Source organism: Crocodylus siamensis, chromosome 3, assembly GCF_052110815.1.
Source record: "Crocodylus siamensis isolate JL-2025a chromosome 3, ASM5211081v1, whole genome shotgun sequence".
Lineage (NCBI taxonomy): Eukaryota > Metazoa > Chordata > Crocodylia > Crocodylidae > Crocodylus > Crocodylus siamensis.
Window position 1 is genome coordinate 112520980 of NC_143397.1, and position 24567 is coordinate 112545546.

At 39.5% G+C, this 24567-nt stretch overlaps 1 protein-coding gene across 16 annotated transcripts in view; it reads left to right on the forward strand.

Annotated features, from left to right (window-relative positions):
- Positions 1-24567, forward strand: part of PCGF3 (polycomb group ring finger 3) — a 208785-nt gene that overhangs the window by 112849 nt on the left and 71369 nt on the right. For 15 of the 16 annotated variants that reach the window (XR_016441305.1, XR_016441303.1, XR_016441304.1 and 12 more), the window contains one exon: positions 479-559. Coding sequence is in view for 13 of the 16 variants with exons in the window: in XM_090039018.1 (XP_089895144.1) it covers positions 479-559 (81 nt within the window). In the remaining 3 variants the exon portion in view is untranslated. Of the gene's footprint in view, positions 1-478; positions 560-9275; positions 15764-24567 lie in introns of those variants that run through there. The other variant, XM_090039025.1, reaches the window with a different exon arrangement.

A 24567-nucleotide genomic window follows, 5' to 3' on the forward strand; every position in this document is an offset into this window, starting at 1 on the left:
CAGGAAGTGGGAAACCTGATTTTTATTTATTTATTTTTTTTTTAAGCTATCCAGCACCTAAAAGGTGTTCAGACCTGCATCTCGTACTTCCCTGGGGGAGTGCTTTTGCCACCAGGCTATAGACAAAACTGAAATGAGGCTGTTTTATACCTAGTGACTCTTAAATACAAAATGTATGAGCAGCGTCTGGAGCAGGGACCTGAATCCAGGAGTCTTTCCTGCCAAGGATATGCCTTGTGTTAACTGAGGCTGTCCTTCAAGATCCAAAATTGTAAGAATAGAACTTGCTTGTTTTTTCCTTTTCCCTTTTCTGTTAAGATTACAAGTTCCCTTTCACACAGCGTAGGGATAGGTCTTTCCATTGTCTTTGGAGGAGATTATGCATGTTTAATCTAGTTTTTATCTGTTTGCATCTTGTTCTATAAGTATGTTTTTCTCCCTTAATAAATTTAAATCCCTCTTCCTTTTTCCCCATCAGCTGGATATATTATGCAATGAAGAAATACTTGGCAAGGACCACACACTCAAGTTTGTAGTTGTTACTAGATGGAGATTTAAGGTAAAATTCAATTCCTTTGTCATGATTTCCCTTATTCTGGGGTAAAATCATTAATGGATTACAAAAAAAAAAGTTTATTAAACACCTACTATATGGTTTTATACTGTAGTAAATTTAAAATTGACTAAAAATTGTTTACAGTGTGTCTATCTTGGTTCAGAGGAGAAGTGAAGGCAGGAATTGAAAAAAAAAAATGGGGGAAAGAAAGTGAGTACTTTCTCATTTATAGTGACTGGTGTGAAATTGATAAAGGAAGCAGGAAGGCATTAGGGAAAACAGTTCCTGGCTGGAAAGGCTATAAGGATTAATTGATTAAACATATCAGGAACAAGAAATCCATACAGTGCTTAGACTTTTATTCTAGATATAGAGAGAGCTGGATAACCGTATTAATCTGAAGTCTGGCTGAAGGCACAGCAGGCAGGATGGTCCTTAAAAATGAACTTGCTCAGAAAGGCACAAGCTGTTGTAAGTGACATGCTACTTTGTCCGATGCTATGAACAGACATCCTGCCCTGCCCTGCCTTCGTTCTGCTGGTGATGTTAAAATTGGCAATGATATGAAAAAGCAGGAATGTTCAACAAATTTCTGTATTTTGAAATAAGCAGGTTATGGTACTCATAAGACTTAGGCGATGAATTACTTTTCAGTTGTTAGTAACTAAGGAGAGAGTTAGTTCCTTAAAGGGAAACTTCTTTTTTAAATTGTCAAGCCTGTATAACATGCACCTAAGAATTGGTTTGGTGAATTTCTGACTCACTAATAGAATCATAGAGAAGTAAGGCTGGAAAGAAACTTGGGAGGTTATCTCATCTAACCCCTAACTCGAGGCAGAATCATCCCTGACTAAGTAATCCATCCCAGCCAAGGGTTTGTCTAACCTGCTCTTAAAATTTCCAAGTTTGAACATTCCACAACTTCTCTAGGCAGCCTGTCCCAATACTTAACAGCCTTTATACTGAGAGAGTTCTTCCTGATATCCAACTGAAATTTCCCTTGTTGCAGCTTAAGACCATTGCTCCTTGTCCTGTTCCTTCAGGCTGCAAAGAAGATCTATTTCCATCCTTTCTTTAATTGTCCTTCAAGTAGTTGAGGACTGTTATCAAATCCCCTTCAGTCATCTTAAGGCTAAGCAGTCCTAGTTCTTTTAGTCTCTTAAGTCCATGTTTTTTAGATTTCTAGTATTTTTTTGTTACTCTCCACTGGACTTTTTCCAGTTGGTCCACATCCTTTTTTTTTGAAGAGTGGGTCTGAACTGGACACAGTACCACAGGTGAGGCCTCACGAGTTCCAAATGGAGTAGAAGTATCCCTTTCCTTGATTTGCAAGCAACAGTCCTGTCTATACAAGCTGGTATGCTGTTGTGGTTTTTTTTTTTTTTAATTTTGTTTTGATTTATTTTGTGTTATCTTTCCCCAGCAAGAGCACACTGGTTCATATTCATTTTGTGGTCCACTATTACCTCCAGATCCATCTCTTCAGTACTGCAGCCTAGCCAATCACTCTCCACTCTGTATTCACACTTGCAATTATTTTCTTGCAAGCATAGGACTTTATGCACTTGTCCTTGTTCAATTTCAAGTGATTGATTTTTTTGGACCATTTCTCTAGTTTATCTAGGTCATTCTGGACCCTAGCCCTACTCTCCAGAGTATCTGCAACTCAACCCAACTCAGTGTTATCCACAAATTTGCTAAGCATGCATTCAGTCTCATCATCCACATCATCATTAATGAAAATGTTAAACAATACGAAAACCCTGCTTCGTACCTCCTCCCCATTAGGTAGACATTGACCCATTGATGACTACTTGCTGAGCATATTGATCCAACCAGCTTTGGATCCACTTTTGCTGTACTTCCATCTAGTTTGTTTTTCCTTAGCTTCTTAATGAGTGACATATAGAGATGGTGTCAAAAGCCTTACTAAAAGTCAAGGTATCATCCACTGTTCTCCCCCAACTGTAGAGCCTGTCACCTAGTTGTAAAAGGACATCAAGTTGATCAGGTATGACTTGCTGTTAAGTGAATCCATGCTTGGCTGTTCTTGATCATCTTGTTCTCTTCTTAGGTACTCTGCAATAGATTCCTTAAGGACATACTCCATGATTATTTCTAGGATTAAGGTCAGGCTGGTGCTGCAATTCTCTGGATCTTTCTTTTTCTTAAAGATGGATATTTATATTTGCTCTTTTCCAGTCATTTGGGACCTTATCTGGCCTCCACAGTTTCTCAAAGTATAGCCAATTGGTCTGCCCTGTGGACTTGAAAGCATCTATTTTCCCTAAGAAATCCCCAACTTGTTCTTCCACTGCTCTAAACTGTTCGTCTCTCTCCCTATCTTTGCCAAGTGGGCTTTTCATCTGGTAGCTGACCTCATTTGTGAAGTGAAGTTGTTAAAAAAAAAAAAAAAAAAAAGAAGAAGCATTAAGTACTTCAGGTCTCTCTGCATAGGTTGCCTTCTGTATTTAGGAACAGACTTACATTTTCTTTGGTTTTCCTTTCTCATCTCACATACTTGTGGAATCCCTTTTTGTGGCCTTTTCTGTCCCGTGCCTCCTGTATCTCAAAATGTGCCTTGGCTTTCCTGATTTTCTTCCTGCATTCCCATGTGATGCTCTTCTATAGTAATACAATCAAGTTTTCAGTTTTTGTACAATACGTTTGTGTGCTTCAGGTCTTTGAAGCAATTGCTGTTTAGTCACGTTAGTCTCCTGTTGCACTTTCTGTTCTTTTATCACAGTGCTTCTCAACCTTTTTAGACTCAAGGCATCTGTTAGAAAATGCCAGCTTATTTTTTCACACATTTTTTGACTACAGAAAAAAAAGTAGAGCAATTCTTACATTGCACCGAACTCAGAAACACGGTAACAGGCCAAAATGTTTTTAAGACTAGGGTTTCTTATTTGAAATCTCTGGTTGTGTCCAGATGAGCATGGCCATGTGGTATGTAGCACCGCATGTGTCTGCAGCATCACATACTCCACATTTAGTTGATCTCTGCACTGCAAGGAGAAGTATGGAGGGTTTTTTTTGTTTTGTTCTGTTTTTTGACCCCTGGATATCCAAACATTCACACATGTCTGGACAAAGCCTCTGAGTTTATCAAGTGAATTATGTTTGAATACCTAACAGGACTAACATTCTGTGGAACCCTCCAGTGCCTTTGAAAGATGTCAAGGATTGAGAATCACTGTTCTTTCCCCTTGAGAGAGTTTGCTTTTATGCCTTTAAAAGGACCTCCATAAAATCCAGCCAGCTCTCCTGGATTTCGAATTCCATTTTTTTTTTTAATTCTGCTAGTCTCTTCCCTCCCTTCCTGTCATTTCATGATCACTGTCACCCAAATTACATTCCACCTTCATATTCATGACCAATTCCTGCCTCTGTGAGCAGCAAGTCTAGAAGAGCTTCCTGTAGTTGGTCTTTTCACCACCTGAACCAAAAAAGTCATCCCCAACATGCTCCAGGAATTTACTGGGCCGCCTGTACACTGCTGTTTCCCTGTCAGCAGATGTCACAGATAAGACCCCCATGAGAACCAGATCTTGCTATTTGGAAGCTTCCACTGGTTTCTTAAGGAAGGTGTTTTCCACCTCTTCCTCCTTGTTTAATGGCCTGTAGCAGATGCTTACTGTGACGACCCACCATTGCACTTGTCTCTGACCTTCACCGTCTCTGGCTTACAACAGGCCTACCTCACACTTCATACTGCACCTCAGAACATCTCCACTTCTTTTCTTTTTTTCCTTTTTGCCTGTCCTTCCTGAACAAGTTTTACCCATAATCCCAGGTCTTTCAGTAAATCATATTTCTCAGGCATCTAATAATTTTTGTTGCTTCCCACTGGACTCCAAATTTTTCCACATCTTTCTTGAAGTATGGCGTCCCAAACTGCACATAGTATTCCATGTGAGGTTTTACCAGTTCCAAATTAGAGTGGAAGAATCACTTGCTTTGACTTGCAAGTCATGTTAGTTTTTAAATGATTTTATTATTCTAATTACTGTCGTACCTTCACAGCCCTTGAAACGTTCCAATCTTCTGAAGCTACACTGTTTCAAAACAAAATTGGCGATTTTTAGGATGGTTTGGGTTGTGTTAGGCTGACAAAATAAGAAAGCTGAGATGGGATTCAGTGACAGAATCATAAAAAGTAGGACTGGAAGGCATCTCCAGGTCTAGTCCAACTGCCTGCATGAAGCAGGGTCATTTGCAGACAAATCGTCTATACAAATCCATTATCCCACCCCCAGATGTCAAAGGTACAGTCCATGGGCTGGATCCAACCCATGGAACCCCAGGATTCAGTTTGTGGGTCTTGGACTGACTCCTCTCTGTGTGTGGCACATGGTGTCTCTGGCCCTGTGTATTGTATGCAGCATGTGAAGTTGGTCTGGTGCACATTCTAAATGCGGTGGTAGACCTGCTCTGTGTACTGGTCCTGAAGCCAGTGTACAAGGCAAGTCTGGCCCCTACACCACATACAGCATGTGTGCTGTACTAGCTCTGTGCATGATGTCAGAAATACCTATAGTATAATATAAACATAGCTACTCCTATATAACCCCCAGCCAATGCTTGTCTTCCCTCTTCTTGAACACCTCCAGTAAGGGAGAGTCCACAACTTCCCTAGGGAGTCTATTCCACTGCCTCGCTGTTCTAACAGTGAAGAAGTTTTTCTTGTAATCCAGTCTAAATCTGCTTAGCTTTAACTTTAAGCCATTGGCTTGTGTCCTACACTCAGCAGGAAGAGAGAAAAGGCATTCTTCTTCTTCTTTATGGCAGCCCTTCTGGTATTTGAAAACTAATATCATGCCCCCTCATAAGCACCTTTTCCAGAATGCCTATTTCCTTTAACCTCTCCTCATGACATGCCTTCCAAGCCCAACATTGTTTTTGTCACCGCCTCTGGACCTTAACTTCTCCAAGTCCTTTTTTTTTTTTTTCTTTTAACATGGAGACAAACTGCACACAATACTCTCTAGATGAGGCCTAATTAGTGTTAAGCAGATAGACACTATTGCCTTCTGGGTCTTGCGCACACTGCTTTTATCCATGTGTCCCAAAACCACATTTGCCTTTTGTGGAGCTGTATTACACCGCAGACTCGTATTGAGTTTGTGATCTACCAGATCCATTTTCTGTAGTGCTTCCATCCAGCCAGGTGTCACCCATTTTGTATTTGTGTTTTTGGTTCCCAAAATATAGCACCTTGCATTTGTCAACATTGAGCTTCCTGTTAGCTCCAGCCTAACTTTCCAATGTGTTGAGATCCTTCTGAATTGTGCTTCTTCCTCCAGTGTATTCTCAGTCCTTTCCAGCTTCATGTCTTCAGCACATTTGCTCAAGAAGCTCTTTATTAGCTATGTGAGTGCTGGAATTAACACATTGAACAGCACTGGGCCCAGGACAAACCCCTGTGGGATTCCACTTAAAACCCCCTGCTGTTCTGATATGGATTTATTTCTAATTACCCCAGCTATTATGTGAGGTGTCTATCCATCTTATAGTAGTTTCGTCTAACCCATATTTCTCCCATTTTGCTTATGGAAAGGTTATGTGGGACTTCGTCAAAAGCCTTGCTGAAGTCCAGATACACTGTGTCTATAGCATTCCCTTCATCCACCCAAATAAAGTATTCACTCAAATAAAAAATGAAGTTTTCCTCCCCCCATTGGCATGAAGGAAAAAAGCTCATCCTATATTTGCATGCAAGGAAATATCACACAATATATTGTTTGTTATTAAGACAAAAGCAGCTTGTGCTCAGCAATGGACACGAACTATAAAGTTGATTTAAATGTAGCCAATGCTGAGCATGACTAAAACATATGGCCCCTATTGGGCAAACATACTTATGGGAACCTAGCACAAGGATGGATTGGCATACCTCCTCTCAATAAGATATGTAGCAATGCCCATTAAGTTCAGCTCTCATCATGGCTGATTCTTTTCCAAGTTAGGGTGAGCCACTTGGACATTTGCATATATTTTGATGACTTTACTCCCACAGCTGAACTATACCTTTCTTTCCCATTTCCAATGATTCCTGTTTCTTCACCAGCCTTAAATGCCTGGCAAACATCATGAAATGGGCCACCAGCCAGTTCACGCAGAATCTTTGTGACCCCTTCCCCCCCCATTTGGTGCACATGATTAGCATGGTGCTACCCTCTATGAGATGAAGCCAGACCCGGTTGCCCTGTGGCTTATCTACATATATGTTTTTGGAGAATCTCAGGACTTGGGATGAGAGCACCCAATTCCAGTCATGAGTGGGGGCTAATTAGCACATGGATCCTTTTGGGGGGGGCAGGGAAGGGGTGTATTTGGAGTATGTGTACATACTTAGCAGTGCTGAGCTGTGGGGTCACCACGGCCTGCAGTATTGTTGGCTGATGTGACCCAGCCTGATCAACTGTGTGGTAAATCATGAGCCTTTGGCTTTGGACTAATATCATGCATAGTTTGTACTATATATAACCATGCCCTAAAGTGCTGCTTAGAAGTTTATTTATCATCTGTGCTAAAACTTGCAACAGGTTCAAAAAAAGGTAACGTAATTCTGGATGAGCTAAGTGTATGGATACTATATACAGATTGCTATAGCCATGCTTAATTGTGAAGTTATTGTTTTTGAATTTGATTCTCATTTCCATGTGCTCAGGGTGAGCAGGGTCTGACAGTAAGGAAGGGGGGAAGGGATTGCTAGGGGAAAAAGTTGTGGGGAAGCAGAAAACAAAGGAGCAACCTAAACCCCCAGATTTAGTTTCCCTGCTGTAGTAGTGGGAAAGGTCTAGATTCAAGGCAGACTTCCAATAATTAGATTCTGTACCTGGAAAATTTATTACAAATATATAAATTTTCCATAAAGAATCTAATTATTGGAGGCAGCATCTTATAATCAGGGTCATTTTCTATTAAAGTAAATATGGTATTTACTTTGCCAAAGGAGGAGATCCAGTGTGTTTGACACATTGTTCTTAGTAAATCTATGCTTGCTGCTTGTGATCAGCCTTTCCTCTTTCATATGCTTGCAAATGGACTTCTATATGATATGCTTCATTTAACTTTCCAGATATCGAGGTGAGGCTAACTCAAGTGGACAATTATTTGGGCTGGAGGGCCACTTAGGGAGTTTTGGTGAACTGTTGTGGGATGGGTAAGCAACCCCCACCCCATACCACCCTGGCTCAGCACCTTCCTTCTCCACACCCCCCTACCCCCCAGAACAGCTTATCAAAACACCCTAAGAGGACCCCATGTGCAGTGTGTGCTCATCTGGGTGGATGGGATGGGGCTGTGGGGAGCAACTTCCAAGAACAGGATGGGTGGTGCCAGGACCAGGATCAGGATCAAGGTTGTGGGGCTGGGGCCTGAGGCAGAGCCATAATCTGCTCCACACTGATTGTGATCAGTCCAACCTGGGAGGTGGGTAGAGTGTATGCCTGTGACCCGGCCCCCTTGCCCTCACCCCAGCACAGGTGCGCAGGCAGCTCCAATACAGCATGGCTGCTGAGTGATGCAGCCTGGCAGCGCTGGGTGACCTTGTTGGGTCATGAATGAGTTAGTCTAGAAGATGCCACCCTGCCCAGTCTTCTGGTTATAAACAGCCCTATACAATATCAACAAAGCATAGCGTACATTAAGAATTAGCGGACAGGTCTTAATTTAACACTTATTATGGAATAAACTTCCAGTCAAGCAGTTTCTCATTGGATTCTAGAGGGATCAGTACTAGGCTGAAGCTGTTCTGTATTTTTATCAAATCAGATGTTTGAAAGTAACGTTTGCTGATGACATAAACATTTGGCTGACTGGTAGATAATGATGATGGGCTAGTTAGTGATATGGAACACTCTGGATTGCACTGTAAGTTGTATCTATGTGTTAATATAGCATATAGCAAATGCAAGGTTATGCATCTAGGAATGAGGATTGCAGACTCATACCTAACAGAATGGAGAATTAAACACAGGACAGTAGTAATTATGAAGGTGGTTTGTTAAGGGCTTAGTGGACAAAGACCATGAGCTCTTAGTACAATACTGTGGCAGCTTGGCTTAGGTGAGTGAGTAGTTTAAAGAGGAGATTGACTTTATTACAGCACAGGTGAGACCTGGGATATTATGTACAGTTCTGGTATCCACATATATATGAACTGTACATAATAAGCCAGGTCTCACCTGTGCTGTAATAACGTAGAATACTATAAGATTGGTGAGGGAATAGATACGAGACCCAAAAAGTAAATGAGGTCTAGAGAAAATGTGTTACAGTGAGACTTAATGCTCAATCTGTTTAGCTTTATCAAAAAGATGATGATACAACTTGATAAGTGTCTCAGTACTTCCAGCATGAAAAATACTGGATACCAAAAGGATCTTTAATCTTGTGAAGTGGCATAACAAGAACCAATTTATGGATATTTAAAAGTAGACAACTGAAAATTTAAAAATTAGACACAATTTTTAACCATTGAAGTATGAGAAATTGTTCTTGGAATTCTTGATGTTTTGGAATATTGTTTATTGGTCTCCATACAGAGGTAGCTGGTGAAATTCCTATGACCTGTTACATGAAAGGTCAGAGTAGATGATTCAATAGTCCCTGCTGTCAATGTATGCAATATTTGGATGAGTCTTTTGCCTATCAGATGGGATAATTCATTTTGCTTTTGCTCCTTAAATGAGTTCATTGTTTTATCTTGCAGAAAGCACCTCTATTGCTACATTACAGACCCAAAATGGACTTGCTGTAAGAGAACTTTATTGTCCTTCTGGACAGAGTTTTTTGCAGAGACTATCACCAGGCACCTTCTTAGTGCATCACTTAACTTACACGACACGAACCAGCAGAATCATTTTGGAAGACTGTAGTGCTTTCACAACCAACCACCCTTCTGAATATTTCTTCTAGGGATGTATTACCTGGATTTCTGGACAGAAAATATTTATACTTTTTTGTATGAAAGAAATAAATCACAACTCAGCAAGACACTACCAGCACTAAGTTTACTGATATTGAAAACACTTCACAGTTCCATGTAGCTCACTGCCATTTATCTCTTTGCTGCAGTTACACAGAAATAAATTAAAATGTTGTGGGAATGATTTTAAAGGTTGCTTTTGACACCAAATTATCTTTAGTTACTTTTCATGTGTTGAAGCTTTCAAAGCTGATTTTTATATTTTTGCAAGGTGTTTTTTTTGTCTTACATAGTCCACTTCAGTTATTTTGGCTTTCATTGAGACCTTTGTAGAGCATTGAACATACCTTATGATATAGTGACTGGTGATATTTATTATGCTGCATTAAAACTTCCTAAAAACCTAGGCATCAAATAATTTCATTAATTTTACACAATGTTTGATCATATTTGCTTTATATTTCAGTAATGTTTTGATGCGCCCCTGCATGTTGATTTGATGAGGCTAACAAAGATGAGTTCACTTAACTAATCTGCTGTATATTTTGCTATGGCATAAGATGCATTTGATCATAATGAGTACTCAAAGTACAATATTTGTGAACTTGTTTTAAGGTAGACTTGTCTTATGTAGTTGGGGCTTGCAAAACTATTTTATTTTTAGAGAATTTGATTTTTTTTTTAATTTATTTTATTTTATTTTTTTTACAAAATTGAGCTTAGCAGTTAATCCTTAACTGCTTGAGTTCAAATATTTCTATATTGAAAAATATACGATATGGTAATATTGCACAGGTTTCCATTTCACAGGGTTAAAAATTCAGTTAATTGCAGACCAGTTTTAGGTTTCATTGTAAGACCATTGTTTTCTCTAGCTCTATCTCTAGCTATCTTGGAGGTCAGACTACATCTTAGTATTACCTTCTGGCCTTATGATCTTCGATTTTGTCCAGACCTGAGAGATGCAAAACATGGTGCACATATGTCATTAGGCCTACTCTCAGGTATGCTTTAGGGGGGTCTTCAAATAAAAATTTCAGAAGGCTTTTTAAAATAGGCAGCTTTTAAAAACTATTAATATTGGTTTCAGGTGAACTCTGCAAGCTGCATACTGTATAATATAGTAGACATAATATGAATGTTAAAATATTTGATTTGGCACAGGAAGTTTTAAATTACTGAAAGGCGGATGTGCTGTGTTACTGATGGCTTGAATTTGTAATTTTGAATCTCGGGAGAGTTTCCCTGTCAGCTGAAAACAAGTTAGTATACATATTATTAAACCCTTGTATTCCACCATAACGTAGATGTCACTAGCTTGATGGAATCATTTCACCTGCCAGCACCACCCCAATTCTTCCAGCTGACCTCCTCTCCCCTGCAAAGAATCATTATTCAAAAAAATCATTCAGGAACGGGGAGAAAAACATGGGAGAAGTTTATCTAAAACTGTATATCATCTTCCCTCTTGTCATAAAGTAATCTGCTATCTCTTCCCCGAGTCCTCTGTACAACATATTCCTACATGTACCTCCTATACAATCTCACATGTAGGTTTTCCTAGGCAAGGTTCTTTGCTTTCTTTTTAGTCATAGACGTGAACAAGGAAGGAATTGAACACAAATGGAGAAACCAGAAGAATCTGCTACACTATAGGGCTTATTAAGGTACACAAGGTAGGATTAATACTTTAGTGCCATCTCTGCAACCCAAAGGCAAAAGACCTGTACACTTTTCTGAACTACTTTTGGATTAAAGGATTTTTTGGGCAGGTTTTTTTTTTTTTTTTTCATTTGCAGCCCCCTAAAGATTTTTGAATGGCGGTTTGGACCCCTTTGAATTGTAAGTGTGGGTATTCGCATACTTTTAATTTGATCATGGTCATCCTTCATGGATCCCTTAAACGTAGTCTATGGACCCCCAAGGGTCTGCAGACCACAGGTTGAAAACCACTGGATTAGAACATATTTTATGTTGAACCCAAGACTGTTTCAGTATAGGGAGAGAGGAGAAGTGGAGATTAGAACTTTTAGTTCTGGATTGGCCTCACCATTCCTGGATGTACCTATTTGTGTTTCATTTTTTTATTTATACATAATAATATTTGTAGGAAAAATGGAAGCAGCAGAAGAGGACAGAGGAGACTTCATTTGTTTAGTTTTGGCAAAAGATCACTTGACCTTTTATCAGAATAATGGAGAGATGCCATGCAACCTTCTAAGACAGTTGATGTACTGGGCCTTCCTGGGACTATTGATATGCTGTCATTGTCATTCATAGTATAGATAATGGAGCTCATCCCCATAGATCATGTCCTCATCAGTGTGATTCAGTGGCGATCTAAGGGTTTAATAAATGTATATACATGATCCGTCTACCTCAGAATACATGTACTGCAGCAGCGTTTTGTAAGACTAGACGTTACTGCAATGCCCTGAAGAATTTTAGTATTTTCCTGCGTAACTAAACTGAGGAGAAATTAACAGTGTAAACATGCAAATTCAAAAAGCCCTCTGCCATTCAGTTCTAACTCTTGCTGTAATAGTCTACAGTACAGGATATATATTTGGAAGCTTGTAGCTAATTTTGGAATCACTTGAATTTGTTATGGTGCTATATCAATATATTTTACTTAAATGTACAGGAACATAAATCTGAAGCCAGTATTAACAACTACAGCTGGTTATGGCTTATTGCATAAAACTCTGCTTTTGTAATATGTTAAACTGACAAAACCTCAGTGGTAAAAAAAATACCTATTTTTCTAAATTGCAATCTGTCACAATATCTTCATTATGGATTTCCCATGGAGGTTTGCTGCACCATTTACTGTTTTTTCTAGCTTCATTGGAAGACTAGATGGAACTAAATTCAAGTAGGAGGGATGCCTTGGGGTCAAAGTTCTGTTTCACTTCTGTGAAGCTTAAGAGACAGTTGATTTGATGTCAAGACTTATATTGGGTGAAAACTATTGATGTAGATTTGTTTTCTATTGTCTAAGGTCTGAAAGTCAGGCTCAGCATAGATATCGCTTGGTCTTTTTGGGGTCATGTTCAATATATTTTGGTTTTAGTGAAGGTGGAGTTACTGTGAAGTAGTTTTCACAACTGTTTATGCTGGTAAATAATTGCAGTACAAGCATCTTGTTGCATTATCCTCAGCAGCAATGAGACTAATTACCTAGGCTCATAGTCTCACTAGATATAGTTTTCATTTAAAATAGAGAATTCAGATAGAATATATAATATTGAATTTAAATAAGATTTGGGGGGTTTAAAAATTAACTTTATAAAATTATTTATTCTATTTTAAGCCTTCTATCTTATTTTACCATCCAAGTATTTTGGTTTCAATGGTCCAGCTTTATTTACGGGCATATAAAATGAAATTGTGAGATGTTTTTACAAGCTTCTTCCTTTTACATTGCGTTTGAGTAGCTTTTATTTGTATGTTTTTGTTTTTGTATGGATAAAGAGCATTAATTATGCTTTTGTGCAATAGGTTTGAAACATGCATTTATTAGGCATATGTTTAAATTGAAAATGTAGCATCTACTTACCGCTAAATTGAAAAGGATTGTAGGTGGAGTTTTTGAAGATGTACATTCAAATGGTTTGTGTTTGTTTGTTTTGGGGGGCTTTGTTTGTTTGTTTTTAAGTAAAGTTTGGGATTTTTGAAATTTGTGTAAGAGCAAGAACTACCTGTCAGCAATATTTTAAAATAATCTGGCAAGAAAACTTAATGTGAATTGTGGAAGCAATCTGCAAGACTTGCAGCCTATCTGAAACTGTTTTGTGCCATTGTTATGTCTGGTATCTTTGTGTACCATCTAACCTGGGAATATTTATTTTTTATTGGTTGTGCAATACTATACACAACGCTATAACCTCTGGGGACATGGGACCATAAAAAATATCAGACTACAATTATGATGGTGCTATCTTTCCAGTAGGCTATGAGCCTTTGAAAGCTTATCTGGCTCTATTGTCTTTATAACAGCATAATTAGTCTTAGAAGATTTGTTGGATTTTTTTCTATTGGATGATAAATGTAATAGTATAGCTATCCTATTTTACAGTGATTTGAAATTTACCATTGAGTTAAAGAGAATAGGAAAAAGCCAATCAGTTTGTACATCAACAGATTAATCTTTGATAAATTTATATTTTAATCAGTACTTATGAAATGCATTTAGTGCAGACACTTAAACTGTACAGAAAAAAATCCAGTTTCTATGTTTCCTCAGGTAACCAATTCACACATTTTGCTGGAGATATTAATGCAGCCTACATTTCTGTTCCTCTGCTTCATAGTTAATAAAATGATAGACATTCTGTCATACATGTTAAATCTTTTGCGTAATAATATACCTTACTTTAATCAAGGGGTCTTGACATGCAGTGGTGTTAGGTCTGAGGTGCAGAGAGAACACTTAATTTTCTGAGGTGCATAACATTATCATGGAACTGTACTCTGCTTCTACATATGGATGCAAACAGAGATCAGGTACAAATAGCCTAGGAACTTGCATCTTATGGTAAGCCATCGTTCACTTTTCTTTACTGGCGAGTTTGAATTTTCTTGTGTATAAAACCTAACCCCAGACCTGTAAATCTAATTTGCTTTGGCAAATCCAGTTGAAGTTTAACGTAGTCTACCCAAATCAGATTACAGGACTGGGGTCTCGAGTCCGAATTCTACAAACACTTTAATGGTAACTTTACGGACATGGGTGATCCATTGACATCAGTGGGTTTATTTCTATGAGTAAAGTTACTTAGGTGTGTGCCTGCAGGATGCAATCCTGAGTTTTGAAGAATGGACAGAAGTTCCAACTTTATTTTAAAATGCACTTAAAATATTGGCTCAATATAGTTCTTACATCCAAGTGCTTTAACCAGACAAGACAAAAATTCTTTCCATCTGAAAAAGATTAATTTAAGGTTAAGGGACAATAAGCCAGTGTAACCACTAAGCCTTTATCCTCAATATGTGGCATAATAAAGGTATTGAAACTATCACAGTGTAAAACCATATTTTTTACTTAGTTTCATTTGAAAGTTTACATTTTTATGCTTTGTGTTGCTGTGTAATTTTTGTACTATTGGTGGCTAGTTTTTGTCTGAATAAGCCTTTTGGGATTATTGCTTAATGTTTTGATTTTATGATAGTGAAGCTTGTATTCAGTGTTTTGCCAATTAATATTATATGCTTGTTAATAAAAGCGAAAAAGATAACTAAAAATCCTGTTGGGCTGGAAATTATTGTCCTTTTTTTTTTCTCAAGAACATATAGGACTAGCTAGTACAATACAGTGGTATTTTACATCCTCAGCATGCGCACTGGAACTATAATCACACATCTGGTTCTACAATGCATCTTTGCCCCTACCTGATGTGCCTTTTCTGTGAATCGTATGCTGACATAGTACAAAATGTTGTACTAAAAATGAATTTTCCTAAATTGGTTAACTTTGTTTGTGCCAAGTACATGGCAGTAAATGTTAATTTACAAATAAAGTGATTTATGGTATGTGGAAGGAAGAAATGATATTTTTGATTCTTTATATACTTTTCCACTTTAGTCTCACTTCTTATCTGCTAAGCTTGGTATACCAGGGTGGACTGGAGTATATACCATGGAGATGAGAAGTGTGTGTAATCATTAGTGATTGACAGATACTAATATTCTATTGTTTCATGGCTAGAAGGTAGGAAATGGTCTATGAGTAAGTAAAATACAATTGTAGGAAGATTTGGCTCATGAATCAAGAAATAAATGTTGCCCTTAAAGAATATATGTACATTTAATTTACCCTCTTGAATTCTCTAGTGGCTTATTTCCTAAATGTTCAAGCTCACTGGGATTTTTGTTGGAATTGCACACACATTTTCCTTCTTGAATCTGTATAATTCAGATGGTTAATCTGGATTCAGTAGTAAACTGCAAAGCAAATGGTATGCCATATGAATTGCTTTTTAGTATGTGAATTCAGCACATACTTAGGTTTTTAGAATTACTGTCTGGTGTTGATTTAATAATGAGATGCATATGCTCCAGTTTTCTGCCATTGAGTGATTAGGAATGGTAACAAACTTTTATTTATTTATTTTTTTTGATCCTCTTATCACTAGGGGTTTGTTCCTGCATAATTCTCATTTGTACTCATGGAAGTTTGTGTAATCATCCTGACAAGAATAGATTTATTAGACATTTTACCATTGATTTGGCAGTTTAATTACCAGCACGAAGGAACTATATCAGAAATGTCATTTTGTTTATATGTATTACTTAAAAGTGAATAAATACACTTCAGCTCTAATTCTACTCTGAGCGCTATAAATCTCCCATGTTCTCATGATTAGTGGTTCTGTCACTTCCCCATCATTTTGCATTGTTGCTTACTTCAAATACCTGTGTACTAAGTCTGATTTTTATGCCTGGTTTTGTCTGGGTGGTCTGCCATTTTGTACTATTGATAAGGATTCCAGGAACCTAGAAATAACAACAGGGCTAGATACCAGCAGTTGTATTTCATAATAGTTTCACTATTTTCCCACCTTCTATATTGTGCTCAAATAGTTAAGTAATGAAAAGCTGTGCCATCTGTGATGTGGATTGGGCAGGGGGGCAGCTCTGTCCCAGACCCTGGGACTGCCCTGTACTAACACAGAACAGTTCAGACTTTATGCCAGGCAAATTGTTTTGGCAAAAATGAAAGAATTGGCGCATACCCTTTTATTTCATCTCTAATTTCAGTTTTATCAAAATAATATTATATGAGTGTCTCTAGGGTATGGTAATATTAAACTAAGGATGTGCATTCTGTGGTGATTAATATTTAAAGTTAACAGACTTTTTGCGTAGGCCAAGGCTAAATTTAAAAAAAGATCAAGGAAAAGGAATTACATTTCAGCTTGAAACAAGCACATAATAGAGTAATCACAGTGCTTGACATACTAGTTCTCTACTTTTGTATTAGCAGATCAGACTTACTGTCAACTCTCTCCTTCAGTGCTAGGCAGTCCTATTGACCTCTTCACCAATATCTCATTGCACTTCAGATGCTGGTCTGTGTTCCCAATACATCACTGAATTAATTTCTACCAAATAGTACTCTGCGTGGCATTTGCCACCACCCCTCCACCTTCCAATGATTGGCATATTCAACAATGTCATCATTATGGTCCTTTGTGTCCTGACTGGAAAGACTTCTATTGTGTACCACAGCCAGGGAATGTGGGATCCAAAGTGTAAAGCTCACTTGCTGTGTGTATGATTTGCTTTGCTTAGAACCGTTTGCTAGCCCAGCAAATCAACCACAAGGCACCACTCTATGCACACAGGGACAAGACAGGGGCTAGCTTGTATGAGTGTCTTCTGGCAGCTGACTGCCTTAAGGTAAGAAGTTCCTTAATTACATTAAGGCCAGAGACAAAAGAATTCAACAAGTAATCAATAAGCACATTAAAATTATCAACAGGGTACACGCATGGTGGAAAAAACATCAAGCTATTTAATCAGATTTGGGGTTGAAAGCTCCTGGAGGGTGCCTAATTACCACACCAGCAAAAAGGGGTGAAGGCAATTAAATTGAAAAGTATTTGAGTGTGATCATAGTGGAAGGACTGGCCAACAATAAATACTGGGAGTTCCCGTATGCCTGCCCTCTTCCTAAGCATGAGACTGCTCTCTGAGCAGTGGGAAGACCAGGCATCAGTTGCATTTTGTATGAAAAACTCTCATGGTTCCTGCTTGGGTCATTACTTGTTATTGTAGCCAAAAAGTCAGGTGGTAAGCTGCAGTTAGTTGCATTTTTTCATCTTAAAATGAAATGCCATGTTCCATATTGCCGTCTCCATATTCATTCTCTCTCCTCTCATCCAGCTGATGCTCTTATCTCCTGTCCTCCTAACTCTTTCTTACTGCCCAGTGCCCCTTTACTCCCCCTTACCACCCTGTTGGAATCCCTCCCACGTATCTTCCTCTTTCTTTGTGTCTTCTGAAAACCTGTTGAGATTCAAAGTATAACGGCTGCATATTATACTTATCTATAACTCTGTGATGCTCTGTGATGCATATGAAATGGAGGAAATACGGTGCTTTATTAGTGAGGGAGACATTTGGTCAGACCTCATATAAATGGTTGTATAGTGGAAGCTATGGGATGTATCTGTAATCAGGAGGCCTAGATCTGAAAATTGTATCACCCTTTCTCCCAAGAGCCTGTAACCAACCCTCTTTTCCTCCTCCATGAAGCTTCTTAGCCACAGAATCCCAGTGCTTTAATTGGTTACAGGATTCAGTCACACAACTATTTGTATGGTGCAGTTATTTGGGAGGTACCAGTGGCTGGCTAGGCTCCAGTTTTGAGCAAAGTATGCTGCCTCCATATGTACTGCTCTTCTTTTCTTTTGTTTTGTGTGGGTTTTTTTGACCTTGGATATCCAGGGGCCAACCCCCTTCTCACCCCCACCACACACCTGCTCCCTTGCAGTGCAGAGAGCAGCTGAACATGTGGTATGTGGCATCACAGATGTGTCTGTGGCACCCCATATCACATGGCCGCGCTTGTTTGTATGCAGCCTAGTAATTCTGTTCCGAGCAGATTTTTACCCTCACTTTCAGAGGTTCAGAAAGTGGGGGATCAGTGACAGTCTCTGCTTCCCCTTCACCATATAAGGACAGGTGATCATCCTGCTGGTCTGAGTCAAGTGCCATGGGCTAATCTACCTCTATCCTGGAAACCACTTACAGGTAACAAGGGAGAGGAAAAACTCACAGACCTAATTTTGTAGTCTAAAGAAGTCAGACATGCTTTACAAATGTATGCAAGCCCCATGGCCCAAAACTTGCAAGGGTGGAGTTCTGTTACGTTAGACCTGCCAAGGAGAAAGCAGCTCTGGACAGCTTTGGTAGCATGAACTATGTACTCCCCCATACTTATGCCAACTGGGTTCTGCTGCTCTAGCTGTAATTAGTCTATTTTGTATGAATGCTAATGAATGATTATTCCTTGTTCGTGAAAAAGTTTGTGTCATGTTTTACTCTGGGTTCACCACTTGGAATCCGTCCCCTTTTTGGAGCGAGTCTGAAGGTCTGGATCAGTGCTGGCAGGGTGGAGAGCTTACTGACATCCTGGTGAGGCCGAACTGGCCCAATAATAGTGGCTCAGGTCTGATTATGCAGTAGTGTATAATCTGATCTGACAGTACGTTGCCCAGGCCTCCCAAGGCCTGGCAAGTCCATGAAAACACATAATGACAGTGAGTCAAACCAGCTGCCCATTGGAGTAGTTATCTGGAGCGGAGCAGAAAGGCAGAAGTCTGCTGCCACCAAGTCTAAATGAACCCATGAGTGCGGTTTTAGTCTTTTCACTTCTTCCAAAATCACTGAATATGACCCAAGGAAAATTTATAGTGGGTTATTTTTTCACCTGACCCTTTTTGGGGCTTCTCAGATCGCAAACTGGTACCACTCCATTTTAGATGCTGTGAATTCCGTTCAAATGGCATTATTGTACATCCTTGCCTAACACCTCCAAACAAAGCTGATTCCACCATTTGGCAACCATAGCCCTCTGGTCACTGGTTCAGGGCTTCTTTTTGTCTTCCTCCCCTCCCCCGCCCCCAACTGTTTATCAATATGCTCTGCATAAAGGGTAATACAAAAAATGCCAAGGAGAAGGACTTCAACTCTTAGTGGCACTTCAGCTGCTGTGAAAAGGATGCAAAATATAAGGTTTCAAGAAAGTTATGAAGATAAGGCACTATGCCTTGCGAATAACCATAGAAAGAATGCTGCTTCAAGAGCGACCGAAAGTAAGGAAGAAAGAGCAGATAGTCTTGCTGCTACTTGCATAAGAAATGCTGGGTCAGGAGCTGCAGAAACTGAGGAAACAGTGGAATGGTGCAAGGAAAATCATCAGTTTATCACTGCTCAATGGACTGCAATTTGGGCAGATAAAAAGAATTCTGTTTTTAATTATAATCCTTCAGTACCATACGAAATGGATAAATTGGTTACAATCAAAAGTGTGTGCACTGTATGCTACCACCGTCAGGTGAAGAATTGGAAAGGGGAATCCATTGGCATGTGCTGCTCTAATGAAGAAGTGAAGCTGCAACCACCTGAAGAGCCTTCAGAACCACTTAAAACTCTTTTATCAGGTAATACGGAATATTCGAAGCACTTCCTGAAAAATGAATGAAAATATAATAATGCTTTTCAGATGACATCTTTTGGCACATCCAAGTAGGTTTCAGAAGGAAACTTCATGCCAGCATTTAAGATTCAAGGACAAGTGTAATATATGGCAGGATTCCTTATTCTACCTCTGGACAAAGAATCACAGATTTTACAAATTTGCTTGGTAAATGATCTACAATCCCAGAATAAATTATGTTGTAAGTATAATTTGGACATCAGGCATGATATAGTGTTATCCTTGCAGAATATGTTACATTCGAAGAATTCATACGTGAAGTTTTAAAATAGCTCTTGAAAGTATGCTGAGAGAAGATTTTAAAATCATGATGAGTGCTGACAAGAAACCTACGCAGGAACATCAACAACGTTTTCACGCACTGACAGTTGACGAGGTTGCAATTGTAATTGTGGGACAAGAATTGGATAAGCAGGACTTCGTATTGCATTACAGGGATGATCAATTACTTTGAATACCCAAAACACACAGAACTTGTGATGCTCTGCAGTACCCACTTCTATTCATTAATGGCAAAGATGGATACTATATTCACATGCCTCAACCTGATTCCACGGAAGACTGTTTCCTCAGTGGAATTTTATGCATATCGGCTGATGACCAGAGTTGACCAATATAATCACTTGATTTATTGTTGTCAACTTCTTAACCAATATTGGGTGGACGTGCATGCCAAAATTGAGATGGAACAATTAAATCTTATATGAAGCCATCAAAAGAAGTTAAGAGTTGAAAACTATATCTGCATTTCAATCTTTGTTTATTGCATCTCTAAGATGGATAATGTTGGAAAGCTGGTGATACTTCTGTCCTCGTTCACTGGAGGCCCGCAATACATGCTTGAGAGGACACGGGACGCTATGACATATTTCATCATTATGGCTGCCCGGATTTGTTTATCACCTTTGCTTGCAACTGGAAGCGGATTGCAATAATGCAAGAGCTTTCTCCTGGGTCAAAAACCTCAGAACCAGCATGAAATTGTTGCAGGAGTCTTCTGTCAAAAAATTGTCAAGCTTATGGACCTCATTATAAAAGGAAATACTTTTGAAGAAACTTGATGTCACGTACTCTACTGTAGAGTGGCAAGAGACGTTTTAAACATGTTCATATTTTGGTGTGACTTACAGAACAGATTAAACCTAATCAAATTGATTTTTTAATCAGTGCTGAGCTACCAGACAAGCAAGAAGCTCCAGGTCTGTTTGAAATTATAAAACATAATATGATTCATTGTCCGTGCAGTCATAAACTGTGAATCTCCCTGCATGAAGGATGGTATATGTACAAGGAGATATCCTAAGCCAGCAAAGAAACAAAAACAGGGCATGATGGCTACCCTACCTACAGAAGAAGACTAGCAGAAGTGCCTGTTCTTTGCCGGGGTTGTTACTTTTTGTAATTTACAGTGTTTGTTTAGGTTTGCTCCAGAGTTGGTGGTTGAAGAGGGTTGTACATACTGGTGCCAACAGGAAACACTGTGAACATTGTTCACAAGGAAATTCTGCAGTGCATATCATTCATTTATCACTAGAATTGGAATTGTTACCCCATGTTGCTTTGTGTAGCATCATTTTATGTGGAGATATGTCGCTCCATGTTAAATATTTAAATGTTAAATACGTTGTACTACATTCTTTAAAAATAAACAATATTTTTTACCTAAATATGTTGTACTAAGTTCTTTGAAAATAAACACTACAATTACAAAAGTAACAACTCGGCTGAAGAACGGGTACTTCTGCTGGTTATATATATGTAGTTGGAATATATTAATGAAAATGGTGTGTGTGAGAGAGACAGAAAATGAGCCAAGTCAAATCAACCGATCACTTCAAGAATTTTAGCCTGTTGGTAGGCTGTCATCAGTTTTAGCCCATCAATTGGTCCAACTTGCGCGTTTTCCTATATATAGGGAAGTTTGCTAAATATATATGTATTTCCCTATATATAGGAAAATGAGCAAGTTGGATCAACTGATGGGCTAAAACTGATGACAGCCAACCAATGGACTAAAATTCCTTCTGAACCTGAGCAGGGAGCAAGACTGTCTAGCTGGAAGCCTCTAGGTTTTCTAAGTCCCAGCAAAGGTATCGGTAGACTCCAGTCAAAGTCTTTAGCCTTGGCTGTGGCTGACACCCAGTGCTTCTGAGGAAGCAGGGGACTGTTCTCAGTGGTGGCAGATAACAGAACAAGGAGCAATGGTCTTAAATTGCAGCCAGGTAGGTTTAAGTTGGATATTAGAAAAAAACTCTCACTAGGAGGGTGGTGAAGCACTAGAACAGGTTACTGAGAGGGATGATGGAATCTCCATCCTTGGAAGTTTAAGGCCTAGTTTGTCAAAGTCCTGACTAGAATGATTTAGTTGGGAATGGTCCTTCTTGGAGCAGGGTGTTTGGACTATGTGACCTCCTGTGGTCCCTTCCAACCCTGATTTTCTATGATTCTAAGACCCGTTTAGACAAAGCCTTGGCTGAAATGATATAGCTGAGGATGGTCCTGCTTTGAGCCAGATGGTTGGACTAGATGACCTCCTGAGGTCCCTTCCAACCCTAATTTTCTACAATTCAATGAAAATACAAACCAGCTATAAGGGTTTCCTGAGAAGGATCCCACTCAAATTGGACCCAGGTTGCCAGCTCGAGAGCATTTTTTCTTCCCCCTAACAACCAGACTTTTATTAATATGTTTTTTTCCGACATATCTTGAACATAATGCAAGTTTAACCTTTTGGCTGGACCCTGGATGGCAATAACAAGCCTTGAGATAAAATTTAGGGATCTGTCACTAACCATAATTTAAAAAAAGTTTGATGGTTTAAAAAAGTTTGTAGATCAATAAAAACAAATATTTCTTAGGTTAGCAACCTTACTTGTCCTGAGAAATGGTTTTACACTATGGTATAAACAATGTCCTGCACCATGTTGCTCCTCCCCCACAGCCCAGTTCCAGACAGACTGCTCCCCCTGTCCCAGAACAGACTCCCACCCACTGCTTCTTCCTACTCCCAGGCCCCCAACTTTAGCTCAGCCATACCACCCCACCCCCTGTACCTTTGAGGCAAGCAAGGTTCAGCCAAAGGGATGTAGTGGCAGAACAATGCAGGGGATGTGGCTATGCTCCAGCAAGCCACACAACTCTGACGAGCTCCCTACAGGATGCTGCACTCCTGCCCAGACACCAGGTAGAACTGTTCTGTTCCATCTGTCCATCAAGTTCAACTGTTTCTTAAGTTTTTTTTGTTTTTTTTTTTTATGGATGGCTCCATTTTTATGGACTTTACGGACATGCAGTTTTGCCCTACATTTTGTGGACTGTCCGTGAAGGCATAGACGGTTGGCAAACCTGGTATGAACACATGGACATTTGGAGCTGTTTCAAAAGGAGAATGTTTCACACAGTCAGCAGCTGTTACATTCTGATTGCTAGGTATGGAAAATCCAGGAGTGATATAAGCATAACAGAACCACTCTGACTTTAACTCTGTATGATGTTTGTCCGCACCTAACAATTAGAATGTAATAGCCACTCATTTTTCAAATGTTCCTTCTTTGAAATGGCCCCAAATGTACTAGTGTCCATACCCTGAGAGAGTCTTGTTGCAGCCATTAACAGCTTGCCCATGGTATGCAGAACTTGAGTCTAAATAAGAATCCACCATGCTGGATTCTTATGGGGCTTCCTAGTATTGTAGGGAAAGGCTGGCAAGCAGCATGGGCATTGCTGAGGCAGTCTGAATTTGCAGACTGTTCTACATAACTTGTTCCTGGCCTAAGTGGCCTCTCCAGGGCTTTAAATGACTCGCAACCTCCCCTCCCTTTCGAATGAAACAATATGCAGAGTTTAAAGAGGTTAGTTCTGGAGTGGGAGAGGGGGGAAGAAGACCTACTGTGCAGGTCTGCACAAGACCCTGACTGAACAGTAGCCTGATACTACTGTGTAATAATGTTGCGTGACAAAAATTGGGACAGATCAGTACTGCGCAGTAGTATTGGGCTACTGCACAGTAGCACCACAAAAAAGGTGTTCACCAGCACTACTGCACAGTAACTTAGGTTACTGTGCATTTATTTAGTACTTGTTTATGCACAGTAGCGTGTTGTGTAGACATGGCCACAGCCCTTGGAGATGGGAGGGGATATTGTCACAGCTTTCCAGACAAAGGGGAGTGTGCAAAAAAGTTATGACAGAAGACCATGCAGCCAGTGGGCTTTGTCTAGCCAAGTCTTAAAATCCTTCAAGGATGGAGACTCCCCAACTTCTGGGTAACCGGTTCTAAGTGCTTTACTCCCCTCCTTGTGAGACCTTTTTCTAATATCCAACCTAAACTTTCCATGATGTAACTTGGGACCAGTGGTCCTTGTTTTGTCATCTGCCACCACTAAGAACAGCCTAGAACCCTTTTTGGAACTTCAGTTAGTTGGAGGCTGCTATTAAATTCACCCTTCAGTCTTCTCTCCAGACTAAACAAGCCCAGTTCCCTCAGTCTCTCCTCAGAAGTCATGTGCCCAGCACACTAACGGTTTTCATTTCCCTCTGCTGGTCTTCCTCCAATTTGCCCACATACTTTCTGTAGTGGAGGGCCCAAAATAGGTATGTGAAAGGTTAAATGATTAATCATTTACCCAATAAGTGCAGTGATAACTGATTAGCTTACCAGTTATTCTTCAGCTCTTGGGAGGCACAGCCTGGCAGGAAAGGGAGGAAGAGAAGCTGCATAGTGCCCCAGCAAGAATCAGAGGGCAACGAAGGAGTGAGGAGGAGGGGACGGGCAAGGGGACTAGTGCCCACCCATAATTTAAGAGTGAAAACAGTCAGCAGCCTAATGACTCATCAAATAAGGAATTAGCT